Raw genomic sequence first — 22273 nt, 5'->3', positions numbered from 1 at the left:
CCCCAGAGTGCATCCAGTAACATCTCCAACACATTATATGTCCCCCAGAGTGCAGCCAGGAACATCTCCAACACATTATATGTCCCCCAGAGTGCAGCCAGTAACATCTCCAACACATTATATGTCCCCCAGAGTGCATCCAGTAACATCTCCAACACATTATATGTCCCCCAGAGTGCAGCCAGTAACATCTCCAACACATTATATGTCCCCCAGAGTGCAGCCAGTAACATCTCCAACACATTATATGTCCCCCAGAGTGCGGCCAGGAACATCTACAACACATCATATGTCCCCCAGAGTGCAGCCAGTAACATCTCCAACACATTATATGTCCCCCAGAGTGCGGCCAGTAACATCTACAACACATTATATGTCCTCCAGAGTGTAGCCAGTTACATCTCCAACACATTATATGTCCCTGAGAGTGCAGCCACTAACATCTCCAACACATTATATGTCCCCCAGAGTGCATCCAGTAACATCTCCAACACATTATATGTCCCCCAGAGTGCAGCCAGGAACATCTCCAACACATTATATGTCCCCCAGAGTGCAGCCAGTAACATCTCCAACACATTATATGTCCTCCAGAGTGCGGCCAGTAACATCTCCAACAAATTATATGTCCCTCAGAGTGTGGCCAGTAACATCTATAACACATTATATGTCCCCCAGAGTGCAGCCAGTAAAATCTACAACACATTATATGTCCCCCAGAGTGCAGCCAGTAACATCTCCAACACATTATATGTGCCCCAGAGTTCAGCCAGTGACATCTCCAACACATTATATGTCCCCCAGAGTGCAGCCAGTAACATCTCCAACACATTATATGTCCCCCAGAGTGCAGCCAGTAACATCTACAACACATTATATGTCCCCCAGAGTGCAGCCACTAACATCTCCAACACATTATATGTCCCCCAGAGTGCAGCCAGTAACATCTACAACACATTATATGTCCCCCAGAGTGCAGCCAGTAACATCTACAACACATTATATGTCCCCCAGAGTGCAGCCAGTAACATTTCCAACACATTATATGTCCCCCAGAGTGCAGCCAGTAACATCTCCAACACATTATATGTCCCCCAGAGTGCAGCCAGTAACATCTCCAACACATTATATGTCCCCCAGAGTGCAGCCAGTAACATCTCCAACACATTATGTGTCCCCCAGAGTGCAGCCAGTAACATCTCCAACACATTATATGTCCCCCAGAGTGCAGCCAGTAACATCTCCAACACATTATATGTCCCCCAGAGTGCAGCCAGTAACATCTCCAACACATTATATGTCCCCCACAGTGCAGCCAGTAACATCTCCAACACATTATATGTCCCCCAGAGTGCAGCCAGTAACATCTCCAACACATTATATGTCCCCCAGAGTGCAGCCAGTAACATCTCCAACACATTATATGTCCCCCAGAGTGCGGCCAGGAACATCTCCAACACATTATATGTCCCCCAGAGTGCAGCCAGTAACATCTCCAACACATTATATGTCCCCCAGAGTGCGGCCAGTAACATCTCCGACACATTATATGTCCCCCAGAGTGCAGCCAGTAACATCTCCAACACATTATATGTCCCCCAGAGTGCAGCCAGCAATATCTACAACACATTATATGTCCCCCAGAGAGCAACCAGTAACATCTCCAACAAATTATATGTCCCTCAGAGTGCAGCCAGTAAGATTTATAACACATTATATGTCCCCCAGAGTGCAGCCAGTAACATCTCCAACACATTATATGTCCCCCAGAGTGCAGCCAGTAACATCTCCAACACATTATATGTCCCCCAGAGTGCAGCCAGTGACATCTCCAACACATTATATGTCCTCCAGAGTGCGGCCAGTAACATCTCCAACACATTATATGTCCCCCAGAGTGCAGCCAGTAACATCTCCAACACATTATATGTCCCCCAGAGTGCAGCCAGCAATATCTACAACACATTATATGTCCCCCAGAGAACAACCAGTAACATCTCCAACAAATTATATGTCCCTCAGAGTGCAGCCAGTAACATCTATAACACATTATATGTCCCCCAGAGTGCAACCAGTAACATCTCCAACACATTATATGTCCCCCAGAGTGCATCCAGTAACATCTACAACACATCATATGTCCCCCAGAGTGCAGCCAGTAACATCTCCAACACATTATATGTCCCCCAGAGTGCGGCCAGTAACATCTCCAACACATTATATGTCCCCCAGAGTGCATCCAGTAACATCTCCAACACATTATATGTCCCCCAGAGTGCAGCCAGGAACATCTCCAACACATTATATGTCCCCCAGAGTGCAGCCAGTAAGATCTCCAACACATTATATGTCCTCCAGAGTGCGGCCAGTAACATCTCCAACACATTATATGTCCCCCAGAGTGCAGCCAGTAACATCTCCAACACATTATATGTCCCCCAGAGTGCAGCCAGCAATATCTACAACACATTATATGTCCCCCAGAGAGCAACCAGTAACATCTCCAACAAATTATATGTCCCTCAGAGTGCAGCCAGTAACATCTATAACACATTATATGTCCCCCAGAGTGCAGCCAGTAACATCTATAACACATTATATGTCCCCCAGAGTGCAGCCAGCAACATCTCCAACACATTATATGTGCCCCAGAGTGCAGCCAGTGACATCTCCAACACATTATATGTCCCCCAGAGTGCAGCCAGTAACATCTCCAACACATGATATGTCCCCCAGAGTGCAGCCAGTAACATCTCCAACACATTATATGTCCCTCAGAGTGCAGCCAGTAACATCTCCAACACATTATATGTCCCCAGAGTGCAGCCAGTAACATCTCCAACACATTATATGTCCCCCAGAGTGTGGCCAGTAACATCTCCAACACATTATATGTCCCCCAGAGTGCGGCCAGTAACACCTCCAACACATTATATGTCCCCCAGAGTGCGGCCACTAACATCTCCAACACATTATATGTCCCCCAGAGTGCAGCCAGTAACATCTCCAACACATTCTATGTCCCCCAGTGCAGCCAGTAACATCCCCAACACATTATATGTCCCCCAGAATGCAGCCAGTAACATCTCCAACACATTATATGTCCCCCAGAGTGCAGCCAGTAACATCTCCAACACATTATATGTCCCCCAGAGTGCAGCCAGTAACATCTCCAACACATTATATGTCCCCCAGAGTGCAGCCAGTAACATCTCCAACACATTCTATGTCCCCCAGTGCAGCCAGTAACATCCCCAACACATTATATGTCCCCCAGAATGCAGCCAGTAACATCTCCAACACATTATATGTCCCCCAGAGTGCAGCCAGTAACATCTCCAACACATTATATGTCCCCCAGAGTGCAGCCAGTAACATCTCCAACACATTATATGTCCCCCAGAGTGCTGTCAGTAACATCTACAACATGAGCTGTCAGACAGATATGCAATGATGAAAATCTCTTGTTCCTTAAGACAAAGAATAGGTTTGTCACTAAGGGGTTAAAAGGCACCGCTACCCACGAGGTAGGAGTGGTTAAGTCCCTAATGCATGAGGCTATCATCGGAAGTGACTTTCCACTGTTCTGGGCAATGTGGAGGAAAAGGACTTTGGACAATAAGAGTGTGGCTAATAATGTTGGGTGTCAGGAGGTAAGCCCTGAGTCGTATGACCCGGACACTGCTGGGCCCGCAGTAGGGGTGACCATAAATGACGACGTCGACTGTCCCCTAGCTGTACTGGCTGGTGACACGGAAAGCCCGGCAGAAGTTCCTGCCATGCCGGACCTTGAGGTGTCGCGTGAAAATTTTGAATCTGCTCAGCTGAAAGACCCAACATTGATTAGGGCCCGTGAGGCCGTAGCAAAAACAAACGGGGTACCTCAAACTCCAGGTGGGAGTGAAGCATACCCTTATATGGCTGTTAACAATGACAGGTTGTACAAAGTGGATAAGGTGCGCGGGGAAGAACTGGAACAGCTGGTGGTACCCCAACCCTATCGCTGAGTAGTTCTCGACCTGGCTCATAAACATGTGCTTGGAGGTCATCTGGGGCGGAAAAAACCTGTGAACGAATGTTGCAACGGTTCTGTTGGCCCAGGGTACATGAGGAGGTTAAGCTGTATTGCGCCTCATGCCCTATATGTCAATTAACGCCCCCTAAACCTCATTTCAGGAGTCCATTGGTGCCCTTACCCGTTATCGAGGTACCATTTGACCGGATTGCCATGGATTTAGTCGGTCCAGTAGTGAAGTCCGCTAGGGGACATCAGTATATACTGGTCATTCTAGACTATGCCACGCGGTACCCGGAGGCAATTCCCCTGAGAAACACCTCCTCCAAGCTCATTGCCCGAGAGCTGTTCCAGATGTTCCCCCGCACCGGTATTCCCAAAGAGATCCTTACCGATCAAGGAACTCCGTTTATGTCAAAGGTAATGAGAGAGATGTGCAAACTTCTAAAGGTTAAACAACTGCGTACCTCAGTGTATCACCCGCAAACTGACGGCCTGGTCGAAAGGTTTAATAAAACTTTGAAGAGGATGTTAAAAAGGGTGGTCAGCCAAGATGGGAGGGATTGGGATTGTTTGTTGCCAGCCTTGATGTTCGCAATACATGAGGTTCCCCAATCCTCCACAGGTTTTTCTCCGTTTGAACTGCTGTATGGCAGACACCCACGTGGTCTCCTCGACCTCGCCAAAGACACTTGGGAAAGTGAACACACCCCCTACAAAAGTGTGGTAGAACATATTTCAGTAATGCAGGATAGGATAGCCGCTGTCATGCCCATTGTAAAGGAACACTTGGAACAGGCACAGGTGGCACAGAGTCGAGTCTATAACAGGTCGGTCAAAGTCAGAACCTTGTGCCCGGGAGATAGGGTGTTAGTTTTGGTGCCTACAGTAGAGAGTTCTTGGCCAAATGGCAGGGGCCCTATGAGGTGCTAGAGCGCATAGGAGAAGTCAATTATAAAGTGTACCAACCTGGCAGGAGGAGGCCGGAGCAGGTATACCATGTGAATTTGCTTAAACCCTGGAAAGAACAAGAGTCTCTGGCAGCGGTGAATGCGACGAGCAGCCAGGTTTTTGTGAAGTCCATGGTCAAAGCTCCTGAAGTGGCTATCTCAGGGTCCCTGTCTAGTGTACAAAAGCAGGAGGCAAAGGAGTTGGTGCTTTGAAACACGGATGTGTTTTCAGAACTGCCGGGACGTACGTCAGTAATTAAACATGACATCGTCACGGAACCTTACGTACGGGTCCGGGTGAAACCCTACAGAATTCCTGAAGCACGTAGACAGGCTGTATCAGAGAAAGTAAAGAAGATGTTGGACCTTGGGGTCATTGAAGTGTCAAAAAGTGATTGGTCTAGTCCCATTGTCCTGATTCCTAAGCCCGATGGCACCTTGAGGTTTTGCAACGACTTCAGGAAGTTAAACGAAGTCTCTAAGTTTGACTCATACCCGATGCCATGAGTAGATGAGCTAATAGAAAGGCTAGGCCATGCTAGGTTCTTCTCTACCTTGGACCTGACTAAAGGGTATTGGCAGGTACCACTTACCGACGAAGCCAAAGAAAGGACTGCCTTTTCTACTCCCGAGGGACTCTTCCAGTATGCATGCCTACCTTTTGGGCTACATGGGGCACCAGCTACGTTCCAAAGAATGATGGATATCATCCTGAGACCTCACCGGCGGTACGCCTCCGCCTATCTGGATGACATAATTATATTTAGTAATGACTGGGAGAGTCACTTGGCAAAAGTACAGGCGGTAGTTGATTCCCTCAAGGATGCAGGGGTAACGGCAAACCCCAAGAAGTGTACATTATTTGGGGTACGTAATAGGAAGAGGAGTTATTAAGCCCCAAATTAATTAAGTAGAGGCCATCCAAAACTGGCCCCAACCATTGACCAAGAAACAGGTGAGAGCGTTTCTAGGGACTGTAGGCTACTACCGTAGGTTCATCCCTAGCTTCGCCACCATAGCAGCGCCCTTGACAGAGCTAACAAAGGGAAGAAGTTCCACCATGATCAAGTGGAATGACGAGGCCGAGCAGGCCTTTCGGAAGTTAAAGACAGCCCTCTGTAGAGAGCCGGTCTTAATTACTCCTGACTTCAGTAAAACATTCGTAGTACAGACAGATGCTTCTGATATAGGTATGGGGGCTGTCCTTTCCCAAGTGGTTAGAGGCGAGGAGCACCCAGTCACCTATCTTAGTAGGAAACTTACCCCCCCAGAGAGAAATTATAGCATTGTGGAACGAGAATGTCTGGCGATAAAGTGGGCTTTAGAGTCCCTACGGTACTATCTGCTTGGACGACATTTCAGATTGGTGACAGACCACTCCCCTCTCACCTGGATGAGTCAGGCCAAAGAGCGAAACGCTCGGGTGACGAGGTGGTTCCTTACTGTACAAAATTTTAAATTTGACGTAGAGCACAGGGCTGGCAAGCTACAAGGAAATGCCGATGCGTTGTCCCGAACCCACTGCGTGGTTAATAAAAGTGTTCGCCCCTACGGGTTCGAGCAGAGGGGGAGGGTATGTGAGGTACTGAGGGGCATGATAGTGGATGGTCGCTACATCGCCCCTAGGTTCCGTTATTATGCCTAGTAGGGCTGGAGGAAGTGCATGTCCCGCGGTTTGAGACATGAAAGTCCAGGAGTGCAATGTAATCTCCAGCAAGTATTTGCTGGAGGTCTTTTCTTTAAAAGTATCTGGGCCTGGTGTTTTGGAATGGATGGCAGGTTGGTAATGGGGCCATCCATTCCACTTCCTCCACTCCAGGTTATGGGCGAGGTCAATCAGCACAGGTGCTGAGGCTGAGCCAGGATAGGCGTGGATATAAATAGAAGTGTGCACTGACACGGGGGGAGATTAAGGTGGCTGCTGGACCCAGGCAGTCTGTGATACCTGCTAGAGCTGAAAACCCTGCTGTGTGGTGCACCTGTGGAGTGTGACCTGGTCAGGCAGGGACTGCCTATTGTTATTGCTGGACTGTTATTTTTGTGCCTGAAGCTCAGGCTGCATTTGTGTTAACTATTCTAGACTGAAATAAGCGCAGGTCACGCCTGCTCTTGGACTTTATCCACTGGTTTCCGCCTTTGACTGCCGCCAACCCGCACTGTACCGAGCTGTCCTCCCACAACTTGCATTAAAATGTTGTTGTTTTATCACTGTAAATCACTTTTGAAGTGTTGCTCTTGGGGTCTCCCTTTCAGTTTCTCTATAGTACACTGTCTGTTAAGTACAGAGCTTCCTTTGTAACTGGGACACCGGGACATTTCCATAGCAACAGGGAGAGGGTCTATCTTCACAGGTGGCTCCCTGTGCACTCACAGGCTGCAGCCTGACAGATCTGAGGATACTGTGATGATGCTCTATACAGTCTCTGCTCATCCTGGTGTTACAGTGTGTGTGTGTGTACATTATAGTTAGTTTATTAAACATTTGACCAGAATGTTTCTAAATGCCTATATCACCCTGGAAAAGCAGAGGGGTGGGCATTCAGATATTGCCTCCCTGCTGATTGGACCATAGACAGTGCAATCCATCATGGGAAGAAAGGGCAAGGAAGTTCTGAACAAGGAACTACTGGCAAAATGCTAGGCTTGTTACATGCCCCCTCTATTATGGTGGATTACAAACAGCAGGGCAACAGAAAAATGGGGAGGACCACCTGAAAATCAGAACCTACAGACATTAAACAGCAGCAAATGAAAGTAAGGAGGACCAGGGGTGTTTCAGATAACTTGTTGAAAATTCAGGTACACCCTAAGTCTCTATTACATAGGAACTGAACGATTGCTGTTTTTTTCCTTTTGCATGATTGTATCGAAAAAAAATTATAATAACTGTATAAATTGAGATAACATCAAATAGCTGACTGGGCGTGTTTAACTCCATATTGGGGGGTGAATGCTCCTTTATTAGTGCATGATGTTCAGTAGGGTTTTGGTGCAGTGCATTCGTTGTGATATAGGAAATCTGAACTTCTTACCTCTCGTTTTCTAGTAACGTCATCCTGTTCCCCGGGAAGCTCTAGTAGACCATCATCACCGAGCTCCGGCCTCCACTCCAGCAGTCCTGGAATTTCTCTAAATAATCCCAAGCCCAATGTCAATACCTCCAGCTACAGCTCTCCCGGGTGAGGTTATCTGATGCACATAAATGACTAAGCTTTGATCCTCCATGTTTGAAAGAGGAAGCTGATAATAGAAGTATCGATGTTGGAGTGTCACTTGTAGACAAAAATGGAATCATTCAACTGTATGCAATGATTATATTAGACATTGAGCAGGATCTCTTCTCTCTTTCTTTGAGCTGGTGGGTGTAGACTGCTACTACTATGTCTCCATACACTGTACACATAGGAGAGCAGGATCTCTTCTCTATCTCTGAGCTGCTGGATGTAGACTACTGCTATGATGTCTCCATACACTGTACACATAGGAGAGCAGGATCTCTTCTCTATCTCTGAGCTGGTCGGTGTAGACTGCTGCTATGATGTCTCCATACACTGTACACATAAGAGAGCAGGATCTCTTCTCTATCTCTGAGCTGGAGGGTGTAGACTGCTGCTATGATGTCTCCATACACTGTACACATAGGAGAGCAGGATCTCTTCTCTATCTCTGAGCTGGTGGATGTAGACTGCTGCTACGATGTCTCCATACACTGTACACATAGGAGAGCAGGATCTCTTCTCTATCTTTGAGCTGGTGGGTGTATACTGCTGCTATGGTGTCTCCATACACTGTACACATAGGAGAGCAGGATCTCTTCTCTATCTTTGAGCTGGTGGGTGTAGACTGCTGCCATGATGTCTCCTTACACTGTAAACATAGGAGAGCAGGATGTCTTCTCCATCTCTGAGCTGGTGGGTGTAGACTGCTGCTATGATGTCTCCATACACTGTACACATAGGAGAGCAGGATATCTTCTCTATCTCTGAGCTGGTGGGTGTAGACTGCTGCTATGATGTCTCCATACACTGCACACATAGGAGAGCTGGATCTCTTCTCTATCTCTGAGCTGGTGGATGTAGACTGCTGCTACGATGTCTCCATACACTGCACACATAGGAGAGCTGGATCTCTTCTCTATCTCTGAGCTGGTGGATGTAGACTGCTGCTACGATGTCTCCATACACTGTACACATAGGAGAGCAGGATCTCTTCTCTATCTTTGAGCTGGTGGGTGTATACTGCTGCTATGGTGTCTCCATACACTGTACACATAGGAGAGCTGGATCTCTTCTCTATCTTTGAGCTGGTGGGTGTATACTGCTGCTATGGTGTCTCCATACACTGTACACAGAAGAGAGCAGGATCTCTTCTCTATCTCTGAGCTGGTGGGTGTAGACTGCTGCTATGATGTATCCATACACTGTACACATAGGAGAGCTGGATCTCTTCTCTACCTCTGAGCTGGTGGGTGTAGACTGCTGCTATGATGTCTCCATACACTGTACACATAGGAGAGCAGGATCTCTTCTCTATCTCTGAGCTGGTGGGTGTAGACTGCTGCTATGATGTCTCCATACACTGTACACATAGGAGAGCAGGATCTCTTCTTTATCTCTGAGCTGGTGGATGTAGACTGCTGCTATGATGTCTCCATACACTGTACACATAGGAGAGCAGGATCTCTTCTCTATCTCTGAGCTGGTGGGTGTAGACTGCTGCTATGATGTCTCCATACACAGTACACATAGGAGAGCAGGATCTCTTCTCTATCTCTGAGCTGGTGGGTGTAGACTGCTGCTATGATGTCTCCATACACTGCACACATAGGAGAGCTGGATCTCTTCTCTATCTCTGAGCTGGTGGATGTAGACTGCTGCTACGATGTCTCCATACACTGTACACATAGGAGAGCAGGATCTCTTCTCTATCTTTGAGCTGGTGGGTGTATACTGCTGCTATGGTGTCTCCATACACTGTACACATAGGAGAGCTGGATCTCTTCTCTACCTCTGAGCTGGTGGGTGTAGACTGCTGCTATGATGTCTCCATACACTGTACACATAGGAGAGCTGGATCTCTTCTCTACCTCTGAGCTGGTGGGTGTAGACTGCTGCTATGATGTCTCCATACACTGTACACATAGGAGAGCAGGATCTCTTCTCTATCTCTGAGCTGGTGGGTGTAGACTGCTGCTATGATGTCTCCATACACTGTACACATAGGAGAGCAGGATCTCTTCTTTATCTCTGAGCTGGTGGGTGTAGACTGATGCTATGATGTCTCCATACACAGTACACATAGGAGAGCAGGATCTCTTCTCTATCTCTGAGCTGGTGGGTGTAGACTGCTGCTATGATGTCTCCATACACTGCACACATAGGAGAGCTGGATCTCTTCTCTATCTCTGAGCTGGTGGATGTAGACTGCTGCTACGATGTCTCCATACACTGTACACATAGGAGAGCAGGATCTCTTCTCTATCTTTGAGCTTGTGGGTGTATACTGCTGCTATGGTGTCTCCATACACTGTACACATAGGAGAGCTGGATCTTTTCTCTATCTCTGAGCTGGTGGGTGTAGACTGCTGCTATGATGTCTCCATACACTGTACACATAGGAGAGCAGGATCTCTTCTCTATCTCTGAGCTGGTGGGTGTAGACTGCTGCTATGATGTCTCCATACACTGTACACATAGGAGAGCAGGATATCTTCTCTGTCTCTGAGCTGGTGGGTGTAGACTGCTGCTATGATGTCTCCATGCATTATGCATGTGGATAAAACAGCAGATTCTGGTCTCTGCAGCACACCTTCATAAATAACATAATTATAGGCTACATTACCCGGCAGTACTGAACAGTGTAGATGTGATTGCAGTAGTCATAGGACAGTAAATCACTCACCATTAGCTCCATTGGCTCCATGTGTGTGAGCTCATAACATAGTTATTACAATTCTATATACATGTTAAAGTGTCACTTGCATGGAAACAAAAATAAATGGAATCATTTACCGCAATGCAATGATTATGTTACCCATTGAGTGAGGAACTGACCTTTATTTTACTTTCTTTATGACTTCTTGCTGGCTGTGGATGCAGACCCTGGTATCGATGGAATCATCCAACATATCTGCACTGAAGAAACTCTTCAGCTCAAGTATAACTGTGGTGGTTTCTTTAATCGGACACTGAAAGCGCACCGCATAATGCAAAATCACTGCCACCAGTAGACGACGTAGATAACACGGACTTTAAGAACCAATTCGAAAGACTGTGAACTGTCTGCTGAAGAAATGGGATATATTGGGGAATCCTACGAGAGCCGACGGTCATGTCAGATCAGCCTCTGTGTGAAGCGCTCCTTCACTTGCATATGCCTGTCTTATGACACGTCCACACCTTCACTAGGGCTGCACGTATAACACACATTGCAGTGTCACCCTGCCTGCATCGCATGTCATGGAAGTGGATATGATTCGCTGTAATTGTAAGTTGCCCGAACCTTTGCTTGACAGTCAGGAGAAATCCAAGCCTGCTGGATATTGTGCGCCTGTCAGGTTACGACGACCTGCAAGTCCCAACGTGCTGCATTCACTTCCCTCACCTGCAGCGCCGGCGGGGTGACAATGCAAGGTGAGCCGTCATCAGTCACTGTGTAGCCCCAGCCTGAGTGGAAGTCAAGCTACTACTAAGTGTCTTCACCCTGACGTCACATCCGACCGGTCACCAATGTTTAATGGGAAGTAAATTATTTAATCTTGTAAATATTCGTATTTTTATGATGTGTGAGTTTTACTTCATGTTATCATTCAGATGGACACCATCTTTAGGTCTTCTGAATAGGTTCAGGTTCTGCTAAGTAACATTGGTACCAATGCTGCATTGGATGGAGGCGTCCAACGAGGTCCCCATCCTGTGTGTATATATATATATTTATATATATGTATGACGAATGTAGACACATGCTTGATGAATAAATGCCTGGTCTGTGTTCCTAACTTCTAAGACGGGTTCAGACTATTTCATATTGTCTTCTTATTGCTTCTTTGTCAGGTTGATGGAGGTGATGAAATCTACTTCTAGCATTATAGCAAATCTGCCAGGAATTCATCCTGCCAATCATAAAATAGGAAACCATCCTTGCAGAGCGTCATGTGTTCTTCATAGAGTATACCATAGCCACAACTCCAGAAGGCCGCAGTGTGAAATGGAAAGAAAAAAGAATGCAATGATTCTTAAATCTTGTGTAACCATATTTTATCCACAATGGAACACATCAGAGGTGGAGGGGGGAAGAGGAGGGGGAGGGGGAAGAGGAGGGGGAGGTGGAGGGGGAGGTGGAGGGGGGGCATTGTTCAATTTTATCTTTTAAAAAATTAACTCATTTAGAAATTGCTGGCAGCAATACATCACAAACGTTGAGGCAGGAGTAACAAAAGGGTGGAAAAGTAAGGGGCACCAATGAAAAACATCTGGAGAGTCCATTTTCTACAAAGTCACATGACTGTATAATAAAAGCATGTTAGAGAGGCTGCGTCTATCAAAAGCAAAGGTGGTTGGAGGTTCACCAATCTGTGAATAACTGTATGTAATAATTGTGGGACTTCAGAAAAATGTTCTTTAATGTAAAATTGTAAAGAGTTTGAATATCCCCCCATCTACAGTACATAATATCATCAAGAGAGTCAGAGAAACTGGAGAAATTCATATACAGAAGGGACAAGGCTACTGATCAGTATTGGGTACTAGAGATCTACGGCCCTCAGGCGTCCCTGCATTAAAAACAGGCATGATTCTGTAATGCGAAACACTGCAGGGCTCAGGAATACTTCCAGAAATCACTGTCAGTAAACACTGTTCTCTGTACAATCCACAAATTTAACTTACAGTTGTATCATACAAAGAAGAAGCCATATATCTACACAATCTAGAAACACCAATGCCTTCTCTGGGCCAAAGCTCATTTACAATGGACTGAGGCAAAATGGAAAACTGTTCTGGGGTCAGATGAATCCAAGCGTGAAATTCTTTCTGGAAACCACGGACCCCGTGTCCTGCGGACTCAAGGAGTGGAACCATCCAGCTTGTTATCAGCAAACGGTCCTGCATCTCGGATGGTATGGGGTTGCATTACTGCCTAGGGCATGGGCAGTGCACACATCCTGACAGGTGCTACCAATGCTGACAGTATATAGAGGCTGTAGAACAACATATGCCCTTATCCACGCAACATCTCTTTCAGGGAAGGCCTTGAATATTTTAGCAAGACAATGCTATACCACGTACTGCATCCATCACAACAGAATGGGGGCATAGAAGAAGAGTCAGGGGTGAACCGACCGCCTGCAGTCCAGACCTTCCACCATATACTGCATCCATCACAACAGCATGGCTTCACAGAAGAGTTCGGGGTGAACCGGCCACTTGCAGTCCAGACCTTCCCCCATATATCACATCCATCACAACAGCATGGCTTCACAGGAGAAGAGTCTGGGGTGAACTGACCACCTGCCGTCCAGACCTTCCATCATATACTACATCCATCACAACAGCTTCACAGAAGAGTCCGTGGTGAACCGGCACAGCAATCCAGTCCTTCCACCACATACTGCATCCATCACAACAGCTTCACAGGAGGAGAGTCCGGGGCGAACCAGCAGTCTGCAGTCCAGACCTTCAATGACATACTAGATCCATCACAACGGCATGGCCTCCAGAAGAAGAGTCCGGGGTGAACCGGCCACCTACAGTCCAGACCTTCCACCACATACTACATCCATCAGTATGGCTTCACAGGAGAAGAGTCCGGGGTGAACCGACCGCCTGCAGTCCAGAACTTCCACAACATACTACATCCATTACAACAGCTTCACAGGGGAAGAGTCCGGGCTGACCGGCCGCCTGCAGTCCAGACCTTCCACCACATACTACATCCATCACAACAGCATGGCGGCACAGGAGAAGAGTCCAGGGTGAACCGACCGCCTGCAGTCCAGACCTTCCAACACGTACTACATCCATTACAACAGCTTCACAGGAGAAGAGTCTGGGGTAACTGGCCGCCTGCAGTCCAGACCTTCTACCATATACTACATCCATCACAACAGCATGGCTTCACAGCAGAAGAGTCCGGGGTGAACCGGCCGCCTGCAGTCCAGACCTTTCACCACATACTACATCCATCACAACAGCATGGATTCACAGGAGAAGAGTCTGGGGTGAACCGGCCACCTGCAGTCCAGACCTTCCATCATATACTACATCCACCACAACAGCTTCACAGGAGAAGAGTCCGGGGTGAACCAGCCAACTACAGTCCAGACCTTCCACCACATACTGCATCCATCACAACAGCATGGCTTCAGAGGAGAAGAGTCTGGGGTGAACCAGCCGCCTGCAGTCCGGACCTTCCACCATATTCTACATCCATCACAACAGCATGGTGGCACAGGAGAAGAATCCGGGGTGAACCGGCCACCTGCAGTCCAGACCTTCCACCACATACTACATCCATCTCAACAGCATGGATTCACAGGAGAAGAGTCTGGGGTGAACCGACCACCTGCAGTCCAGACCTTCCATCATATACTACATCCACCACAACAGCTTCACAGGAGAAGAGTCCGGGGTGAACCGGCCAACTACAGTCCAGACCTTCCACCACATACTGCATCCATCACAACAACATGGATTCACAGGAGAAGAGTCTGGGGTGAACAGGCCGCCTGCAGTCCGGACCTTCCACCACATTCTACATCCATCACAACAGCATGGCTTCACAGGAGAAGAGTCCGGGGTAAACCAGCCGCTTGCAGTCCGGACTTTCCACCATAGACTACATCCATCACAACAGCATGGCTTTATAGGAGAAGAGTCCGGGGTGAACCAGCCGCCCCACAGTCCAGACCTTCCACCATATACTACATCCATCACTACAGCTTCACAGGAGAAGGGTCCAGGGTGAACAGGCCGCCTGCAGTCCAGACCTTCCACCATGTACTACATCCATCACAACAGCATGACTTCACAGGAGAAGAGTCCGGAGTGAACCAGCCGCCTGCAGTCCAGACCTTCCACCATAGACTACATCCATCACAACAGCTTTACAGGAGAAGAGTCTGGGGTGAACCAGCCACCTGCAGTCCAGACCTTCCACCATAGACTACATCCATCACAACAGCTTTACAGGAGAAGACTCCGGGGTGAACCAGCCGCCTGCAGTCCAGACCTTCCACCATATACTACATCCATCACAACAGCATGGCTTCACAGGAGAAGAGTCCGGGGTAAACCAGCCGCTTGCAGTCCGGACTTTCCACCATAGACTACATCCATCACAACAGCATGGCTTTATAGGAGAAGAGTCCGGGGTGAACCAGCCGCCCCACAGTCCAGACCTTCCACCATATACTACATCCATCACTACAGCTTCACAGGAGAAGAGTCCAGGGTGAACAGGCCGCCTGCAGTCCAGACCTTCCACCATGTACTACATCCATCACAACAGCATGGCTTCACAGGAGAAGAGTCCGGAGTGAACCAGCCGCCTGCAGTCCAGACCTTCCACCATATACTACATCCCTCTCAACAGCATGGCTTCACAGGAGAAGAGTCCGGAGTGAACCAGCTGCCTGCAGTCCAGACCTTCCACCATATACTACATCCATCATAAAAGCATGGCTTTATAGGAGAAGAGTCCGGGTGAACCGGCCACCTGTAGTCCAGAACTTACACCACATACTACATCCATCACAACAGCTTCACAGGAGAAGAGTCCGGGGTGAACCGGCTGCCTGTAGTCCAGACCTTCCACCATATACTACATCCATCACAACAGCTTCACAGGAGAAGAGTCCGGGGTGAACCGGCCGCCTGCAGTCCAGACCTTCCACCATATACTACATCCATCACAACAGCTTCACAGGAGAAGAGTCCAGGGTGAACCGGCCGCCTGCAGTCCAGACCTTCCACCATGTACTACATCCATCACAACAGCATGGCTTCACAGGAGAAGAGTCCGGAGTGAACCAGCCGCCTGCAGTCCAGACCTTCCACCATAGACTACATCCATCACAACAGCTTTACAGGAGAAGAGTCCGGGGTGAACCAGCCGCCTGCAGTCCAGACCTTCCACCATATACTACATCCATCACAAAAGCATGGCTTCACAGGAGAAGAGTCCGGGGTAAACCAGCCGCTTGCAGTCCGCACCTTCCACCAGTAGAAAACTTTTGGTTCATTATTAGAGATGAGCGAGCACCAAAATGCTCGGGTGCTCGTTACTCGAGACGAACTTTTCGCGATGCTCGAGGGTTCGTTTCCACTAATGAACCCCATTGAAGTCAATGGGCCACCCGAGCATTTTTGTATATCGCTGATGCTCGCTAAGGTTTTCATTTGTGAAAATCTGGGCAATTCAAGAAAGTGATGGGAACGACACAGCAACGGATAGGGCAGGCGAGGGGCTACATGTTGGGCTGCATTTCAGGTTCCCAGGTCCCACTATTAAGCCACAATAGCGGCAAGAGTGGGCCTCCCCCTCCCAACAATTTTTACTTCTGAAAAACCCTCATTAGCAATGCATACCTTAGCTAAGCACCACACTACCTCCAACAAAGCACAATCACTGCCTGCATGACACTCCGCTGCCACTTCTCCTGGGTTACATGCTGCCCAACCCCCCGCACGACCCAGTGTCCACAGCGCACACCAAAGTGTCCCTGCGCAGCCTTCAGCTGCCCTCATGCCACGCCACACTCATGTCTATTTATAAGTGCGTCTGCCATGAGGAGGAACCGCAGGCACACACTGCAGAGCGTTGGCACGGCTAGGCAGCGACCCTCTTTAAAAGGGGCGGGGCGATAGCCCATAATGCTGTACAGAAGCAATGAGAAATCCAATCCTGTGCCACCTCCATCAGGAGCTGCAAACGTGGGCATAGCAATGGGGAACCCATGTGCCACACACTATTCATTCTGTCAAGGTGTCTGCATGCCCCAGTCAGACCGGGGTTTTTTATAAATAGTCACAGGCAGGTACAACTCTGCAATGGGAATTCCATGTGCACCCACCGCATGGGTGGCTCCCTGGAACCCACCGGCTGTACATAAATGTATCCCATTGCAGTGCCCAGCACAGCTGAGGTAACGTCAGGTTTAATGCAGGTGGGCTTCGGCCCACACTGCATGTCCCAGTCTGACCGGGGTTTTTAATACATAGACACTTGCAGGTACAAATCCCTAATGTGAAGTCCCTGTGGACCCACAGCATGGGTGGTTCCCTGGAACCCACCGGCGGTACATAAATATATCCCATTGCATTGCCCAGCACAGCTGAGGTAACGTCAGGTTTGATGCAGGTGGGCTTCGGCCCATACTGCATGCCCCAGTCAGACTGGGGTTCTTTAGAAGTGGACACATGCAGTTACAACTCCGTGTGGACCGACAGCATGGGTGGGTCCCAGGAAGCCACCGGCGGTACATAAATAAATCCCATTGCATTGCCCATCACAGCTGAGGTAACGTCAGGTTTGATGCAGGTGGGCTTCGGCCCACACTGCATGCCCCAGTCAGACTGGGGTTCTTTAGAAGTGGACACATGCAGTTACAACTCCGTGTGGACCGACAGCATGGGTGGGTCCCAGGAAGCCACCGGCGGTACATAAATAAATCCCATTGCATTGCCCATCACAGCTGAGGTAACGTCCGATTAAATGCAGGTGGTCTTCGGCCCACACTGCATGCCCCAGTCTGACCGGGGTTTTTAATACATAGACACTGGCAGGTACAAATCCCTAATGTGAAGTCCCTGTGGACCCACAGCATGGGTGGCTCCCTGGAACCCACCGGCGGTACATAAATATATCCCATTGCAGTGCCCAGCACAGCTGAGGTAACGTTAGCTTTAATGCAGGTGGGCTAAAAATTACTAAGATTACGCTGTAGGCGAGGGCCCAAAAAAATTGGTGTACCAAGAGTGCAAATGTACCTCAGAAAAATTGCCCATGCCCAACCAAGAGGGGCAGGTGAAACCCATTAATCGCTTTGGTTAATGTGGCTTAATTTGTAACTAGGCCTGTAGGCAGCCCAGTTAAAATAAAAATTGGTTCAGGTGCAAGTTTCAACGCTTTATTGAATTGAGAATTGAAACGTATAAACATTGTTTACAAAAGTTATATGACTGAGCCTTGTGGGCCTAAGAAAAATTGCCCGTTCAGCGTGATTACGTGAGGTTTCAGGAGGAAGAGCAGGAGAAGGAGGATGAATAGAATACACAGATTGATGAAGCTAAAAGGTCCCCGTTTTTGATGGTGATAGAGAACGATGCTTCCATCCGCGGGTGCAGCCTGCGTATTGCTTACGTATCGCTGCTGTCCGCTGGTGGAGAAGAGCAGTCTGGGGAAATCCAGGCTTTGTTCATCTTTATGATTGTAAGCCTGTCGGCACTGTCGGTTGACAGGCGGGTATGCTTATCCGTGATTATTCCCCCAGCCGCACTAAACACCCTCTCTGACAAGACGCTAGCCGCAGGGCAAACAAGCACCTCCAGGGCATACAGCACGAGTTCAGGCCACGTGTCCAGCTTCGACACCCAGTAGTTGTAGGGAGCAGAGGCGTCACGGAGGACAGTCGTGTGATCGGCTAGATACTCCCTCACCATCCTTTTACAGTGCTCCCGCCGACTCAGCCTTGACTGGGGAGCGGTGACACAGTCTTGCTGGGGAGCCATAAAGCTGGCAAAGGCCTTGGATAGTGTTCCCCTGCCTGTGCTGTACATGCTGCCTGATCTCCGCGCCTCCCCTGCTACCTGGCCCTCGGAACTGCGCCTTCTGCCACTAGCGCTGTCGGATGGGAATTTTACCATCAGTTTGTCCGCCAGGGTCCTGTGGTATAGCATCACTCTCGAACCCCTTTCCTCTTCGGGTATGAGAGTGGAAAGGTTCTCCTTATACCGTGGGTCGAGCAGTGTGTACACCCAGTAATCCGTAGTGGCCAGAATGCGTGTAACGCAAGGGTCACGAGAAAGGCATCCTAACATGAAGTCAGCCATGTGTGCCAGGGTACCTGTACACAACACATGGCTGTCCTCACTAGGAAGATCACTTTCAGGATCCTCCTCCTCCTCAGGCCATACACTCTGAAAGGATGACAGGCAAGCAGCATGGGTACCCTCAGCAGTGGGCCAAGCTGTCTCTTCCCCCTCCTCCTCATGCTCCTCCCCCTCCTCCTCCTCAACGCGCTGAGATATAGACATGAGGGTGCTCTGACTATCCAGCGACATACTGTCTTCCTCTGCCTCCGTTTCCGAGCGCAAAGCGTCTGCCTTTATGCTTTGCAGGGAACTTCTCAAGAGGCATAGCAGAGGAATGGTGACGCTAATGATTGCAGCATCGCCGTTCACCATCTGGGTAGACTCCTCAAAGTTTCCAAGGACCTGGCAGATGTCTGCCAACCAGGCCCACTCTTCTGTAAAGAATTGAGGAGGCTGACTCCCACTACGCCGCCCATGTTGGAGTTGGTATTCCACCATAGCTCTACGCTGTTCATAGAGCCTGGCAACATGTGGAGTGTAGAGTTCCACCATGTGGGCACGTCGCACAGCAGTCGGTGCACTGGCAGATTAAACCGATGTTGCAGATGTTGCGCTGAGCCGGCGCACCTTTCCGAGCAGGTCTGCCAAGCGTGGGTAGCTTTTCAGAAAGCGCTGAACCCCCAAATTAAAGACGTGAGCCAGGCATGGCACGTGCGTTAGGCTGCCGAGCTGCAGAGCCGCCACCAGGTTACGGCCGTTGTCACACACGACCATGCCCGGTTGGAGGCTGAGCGGCGAAAGCCAGCGGTCGGTCTGCTCTGTCAGACCCTGCAGCAGTTCGTTGGCCGTGTGCCTCTTCTCTCCTAAGCTGAGTAGCTTCAGCACGGCCTGCTGGCGCTTGCCCACCACTGTGCTGCCACCCCACGCGACACCGACTGCTGGCGACGTGCTGCTGCTGACACATCTTGATTGCGAGACAGAGGTTGCGTAGGAGGAGGAGGGTGGTTTAGTGGAGGAAGCAGTATCTCACAAAAAGGTTCGTGGCAGCATCCAGGGCGTAATGCAAAAATAAATAATTTATTCCTGCTTTATTATGCTTGAGAAAGACCCCATGAGGGTCGAAACGTAGCATGTTCTTGGAGGAATAAATTATTTATTTTTGCATTACGCCCTGGATGCTGCCACGAACCTTTTTGTGAGATACTGTGATATATTTTGGGGGGTCTTCTGAGGCTCTGACCCCCACATTGCTGGCGTGCACCCGTTGGACTTATTAGTCCCCTTTTCGGTTTGGTTTGAAGAACCCTGAGGTGTGCTGCGAGTTAAACCCGTGTGGATTAGTGGAGGAAGCATACACCGCTGCAGATACCAGCACCGAGCTGGGGCCCGCAATTCTGGGGGTGGGTAGGACGTGAGCAGTCCCAGGCTCTGACTCTGTCCCAGCCTCCACTAAATTCACCCAATGTGCCGTCAGGGAGATATAGTGGCCCTGCCCGCCTGTGCTTGTCCACGTGTCTGTAGTTAAGTGGACCTTGGCAGTAACCGCGTTGGTGAGGGAGCGTACAATGTTGCGGAAGACGTGGTCGTGCAGAGCTGGGACGGCACATCGGGAAAAGTAGTGGCGACTGGGAACCGAGTAGCGCGGGGCCGCCGCCGCCATCATGTTTTTGAAAGCCTCCGTTTCCACAAGCCTATACGGCAGCATCTCCAGGCTGATCAATTTGGCTATGTGCACGTTTAACGCTTGAGCGTGCGGGTGCGTGGCTGCGTACTTGCGCTTGCACTCAAACACTTGCGCTAGCGACGGCTGGACGGTGCGCTGAGAGACATTGGTGGATGGGGCCGAGCACAGCGGAGGTGAGGGTGTGGGTGCAGGCCAGGAGACGGTAGTGCCTGTGTCCTGAGAGGGGGGCTGGATCTCAGTGGCAGGTTGGGGCACAGGGGGAGAGGCAGTGGTGCAAACCGGAGGTCTACCCCCAGCAGACAGATACTGTAGGCAGCGTATAATATTATATATACTGTTTACCTCTGCCGGGATGACGGCAGTGATGTAACGGAGACAGCAGAGGCAGGAAACAATTTTGCGCAAGGCTGCTGTAACGCTTAGCTGCGTATTAATTAGGACTACTACCCCCAGCAGACAGATACTGTAGGCAGCGTATAATATTATATATACTGTTTCCCTCTGCCGGGATGACGGCGGTGATGTAACGGAGACAGCAGAGGCAGGAAACAATTTTGCGCAAGGCTGCTGTAACGCTTAGCTGCATATTAATTAGGACTACTACCTCCAGCAGACAGATACTGTAGGCAGCGTATAATATTATATATACTGTTTCCCTCTGCCGGGTTGATGGCGGTGATGTAACGGAGACAGCAGAGGCAGGAAACAATTTTGCGCAAGCCTGCTGTAACGCTTAGCTGCGTATTAATTAGGACTACTACCGCCAGCAGACACGCAGTAAACTGTACACGGTCACAGGCAGCCCAAAGATAGTATTTTTCCCCAATTTTTTCGAAAAAGCCCACTGCCTATATAGCCTGTATATCTCTTTCCCTGTACCACTGTCCCTGCCTCACCAGCACTGGCCCTATACTCTGTACAATGACTGCAGACTGAGGACGCAATGCTCTGCACGGCCGATATACAAAAAAAAAATAATTGTGGAACACTGCTAAAAGCAGCCACAACAGTACTGCACACGGTCAGATGTGGCCCTAAGAAGGACCGTTGAGGTTCTTGAAGACTAAAATAACTCCTAACGCTCTCCCTACAGCAGCTCCGGCACCAGCAGCACTTTCCCTGATCTCTGCCAGAATGCATCTGTGGCGAGCCGCGGGAGGGGCCGATCTATATACTCGGGTGACACCTGATCTCCCCAGCCACTCACTACAGGGGGGTGGTATAGGGCTTGAACGTCACAGGAGGAAGTTGTAATGCCTTCCCTGTCTTTCTATTGGCCAGAAAAGAGCGCTAACGTCTCAGAGATGAAAGTGAAAGTAACTTGAACATCGCGTGGTACTCATCTCGAGTAACGAGCATCTCGAACACGCTAATACTCGGACGAGTACGTTCGCTCATCTCTATTCATTATGACACAAACATCTGGCAAAGATGACCGAGGACTGCGGAGCAGCTAGAATCCTACATCGCACTATAATGGGACAACATCCACTCCCACAACTCCAGTAATTGGTCTCCTCACTTCCAGAAGGGGGGATGCTACACAACGGTAGACACGGCCCGCCACGACTGCTGTGAGAGGTGTTGCTGCCGG

At 49.2% G+C, this 22273-nt stretch overlaps 1 protein-coding gene across 3 annotated transcripts in view; it reads left to right on the top strand.

Moving 5' to 3' along the window:
• POU2F3 (POU class 2 homeobox 3) overlaps nucleotides 1–11989 on the top strand; it is a 120834-nt gene extending 108845 nt beyond the window's left edge. For all 3 annotated transcript variants that reach the window (XM_066606083.1, XM_066606085.1, XM_066606084.1), the window contains 2 exons: nucleotides 8012–8144; nucleotides 11064–11989. In XM_066606083.1, the coding sequence (XP_066462180.1) occupies nucleotides 8012–8144; nucleotides 11064–11103 (173 nt within the window). In that variant the 3' untranslated portion in view covers nucleotides 11104–11989. The remainder of the gene's footprint in view (nucleotides 1–8011; nucleotides 8145–11063) is intronic.
• The last annotated feature ends 10284 nt before the right edge of the window (nucleotides 11990–22273 follow it).

The sequence above is a fragment of the Eleutherodactylus coqui genome, chromosome 6 (assembly GCF_035609145.1).
Source record: "Eleutherodactylus coqui strain aEleCoq1 chromosome 6, aEleCoq1.hap1, whole genome shotgun sequence".
NCBI lineage: Eukaryota > Metazoa > Chordata > Amphibia > Anura > Eleutherodactylidae > Eleutherodactylus > Eleutherodactylus coqui.
This window is presented reverse-complemented; position numbering and strand designations above follow the sequence as displayed.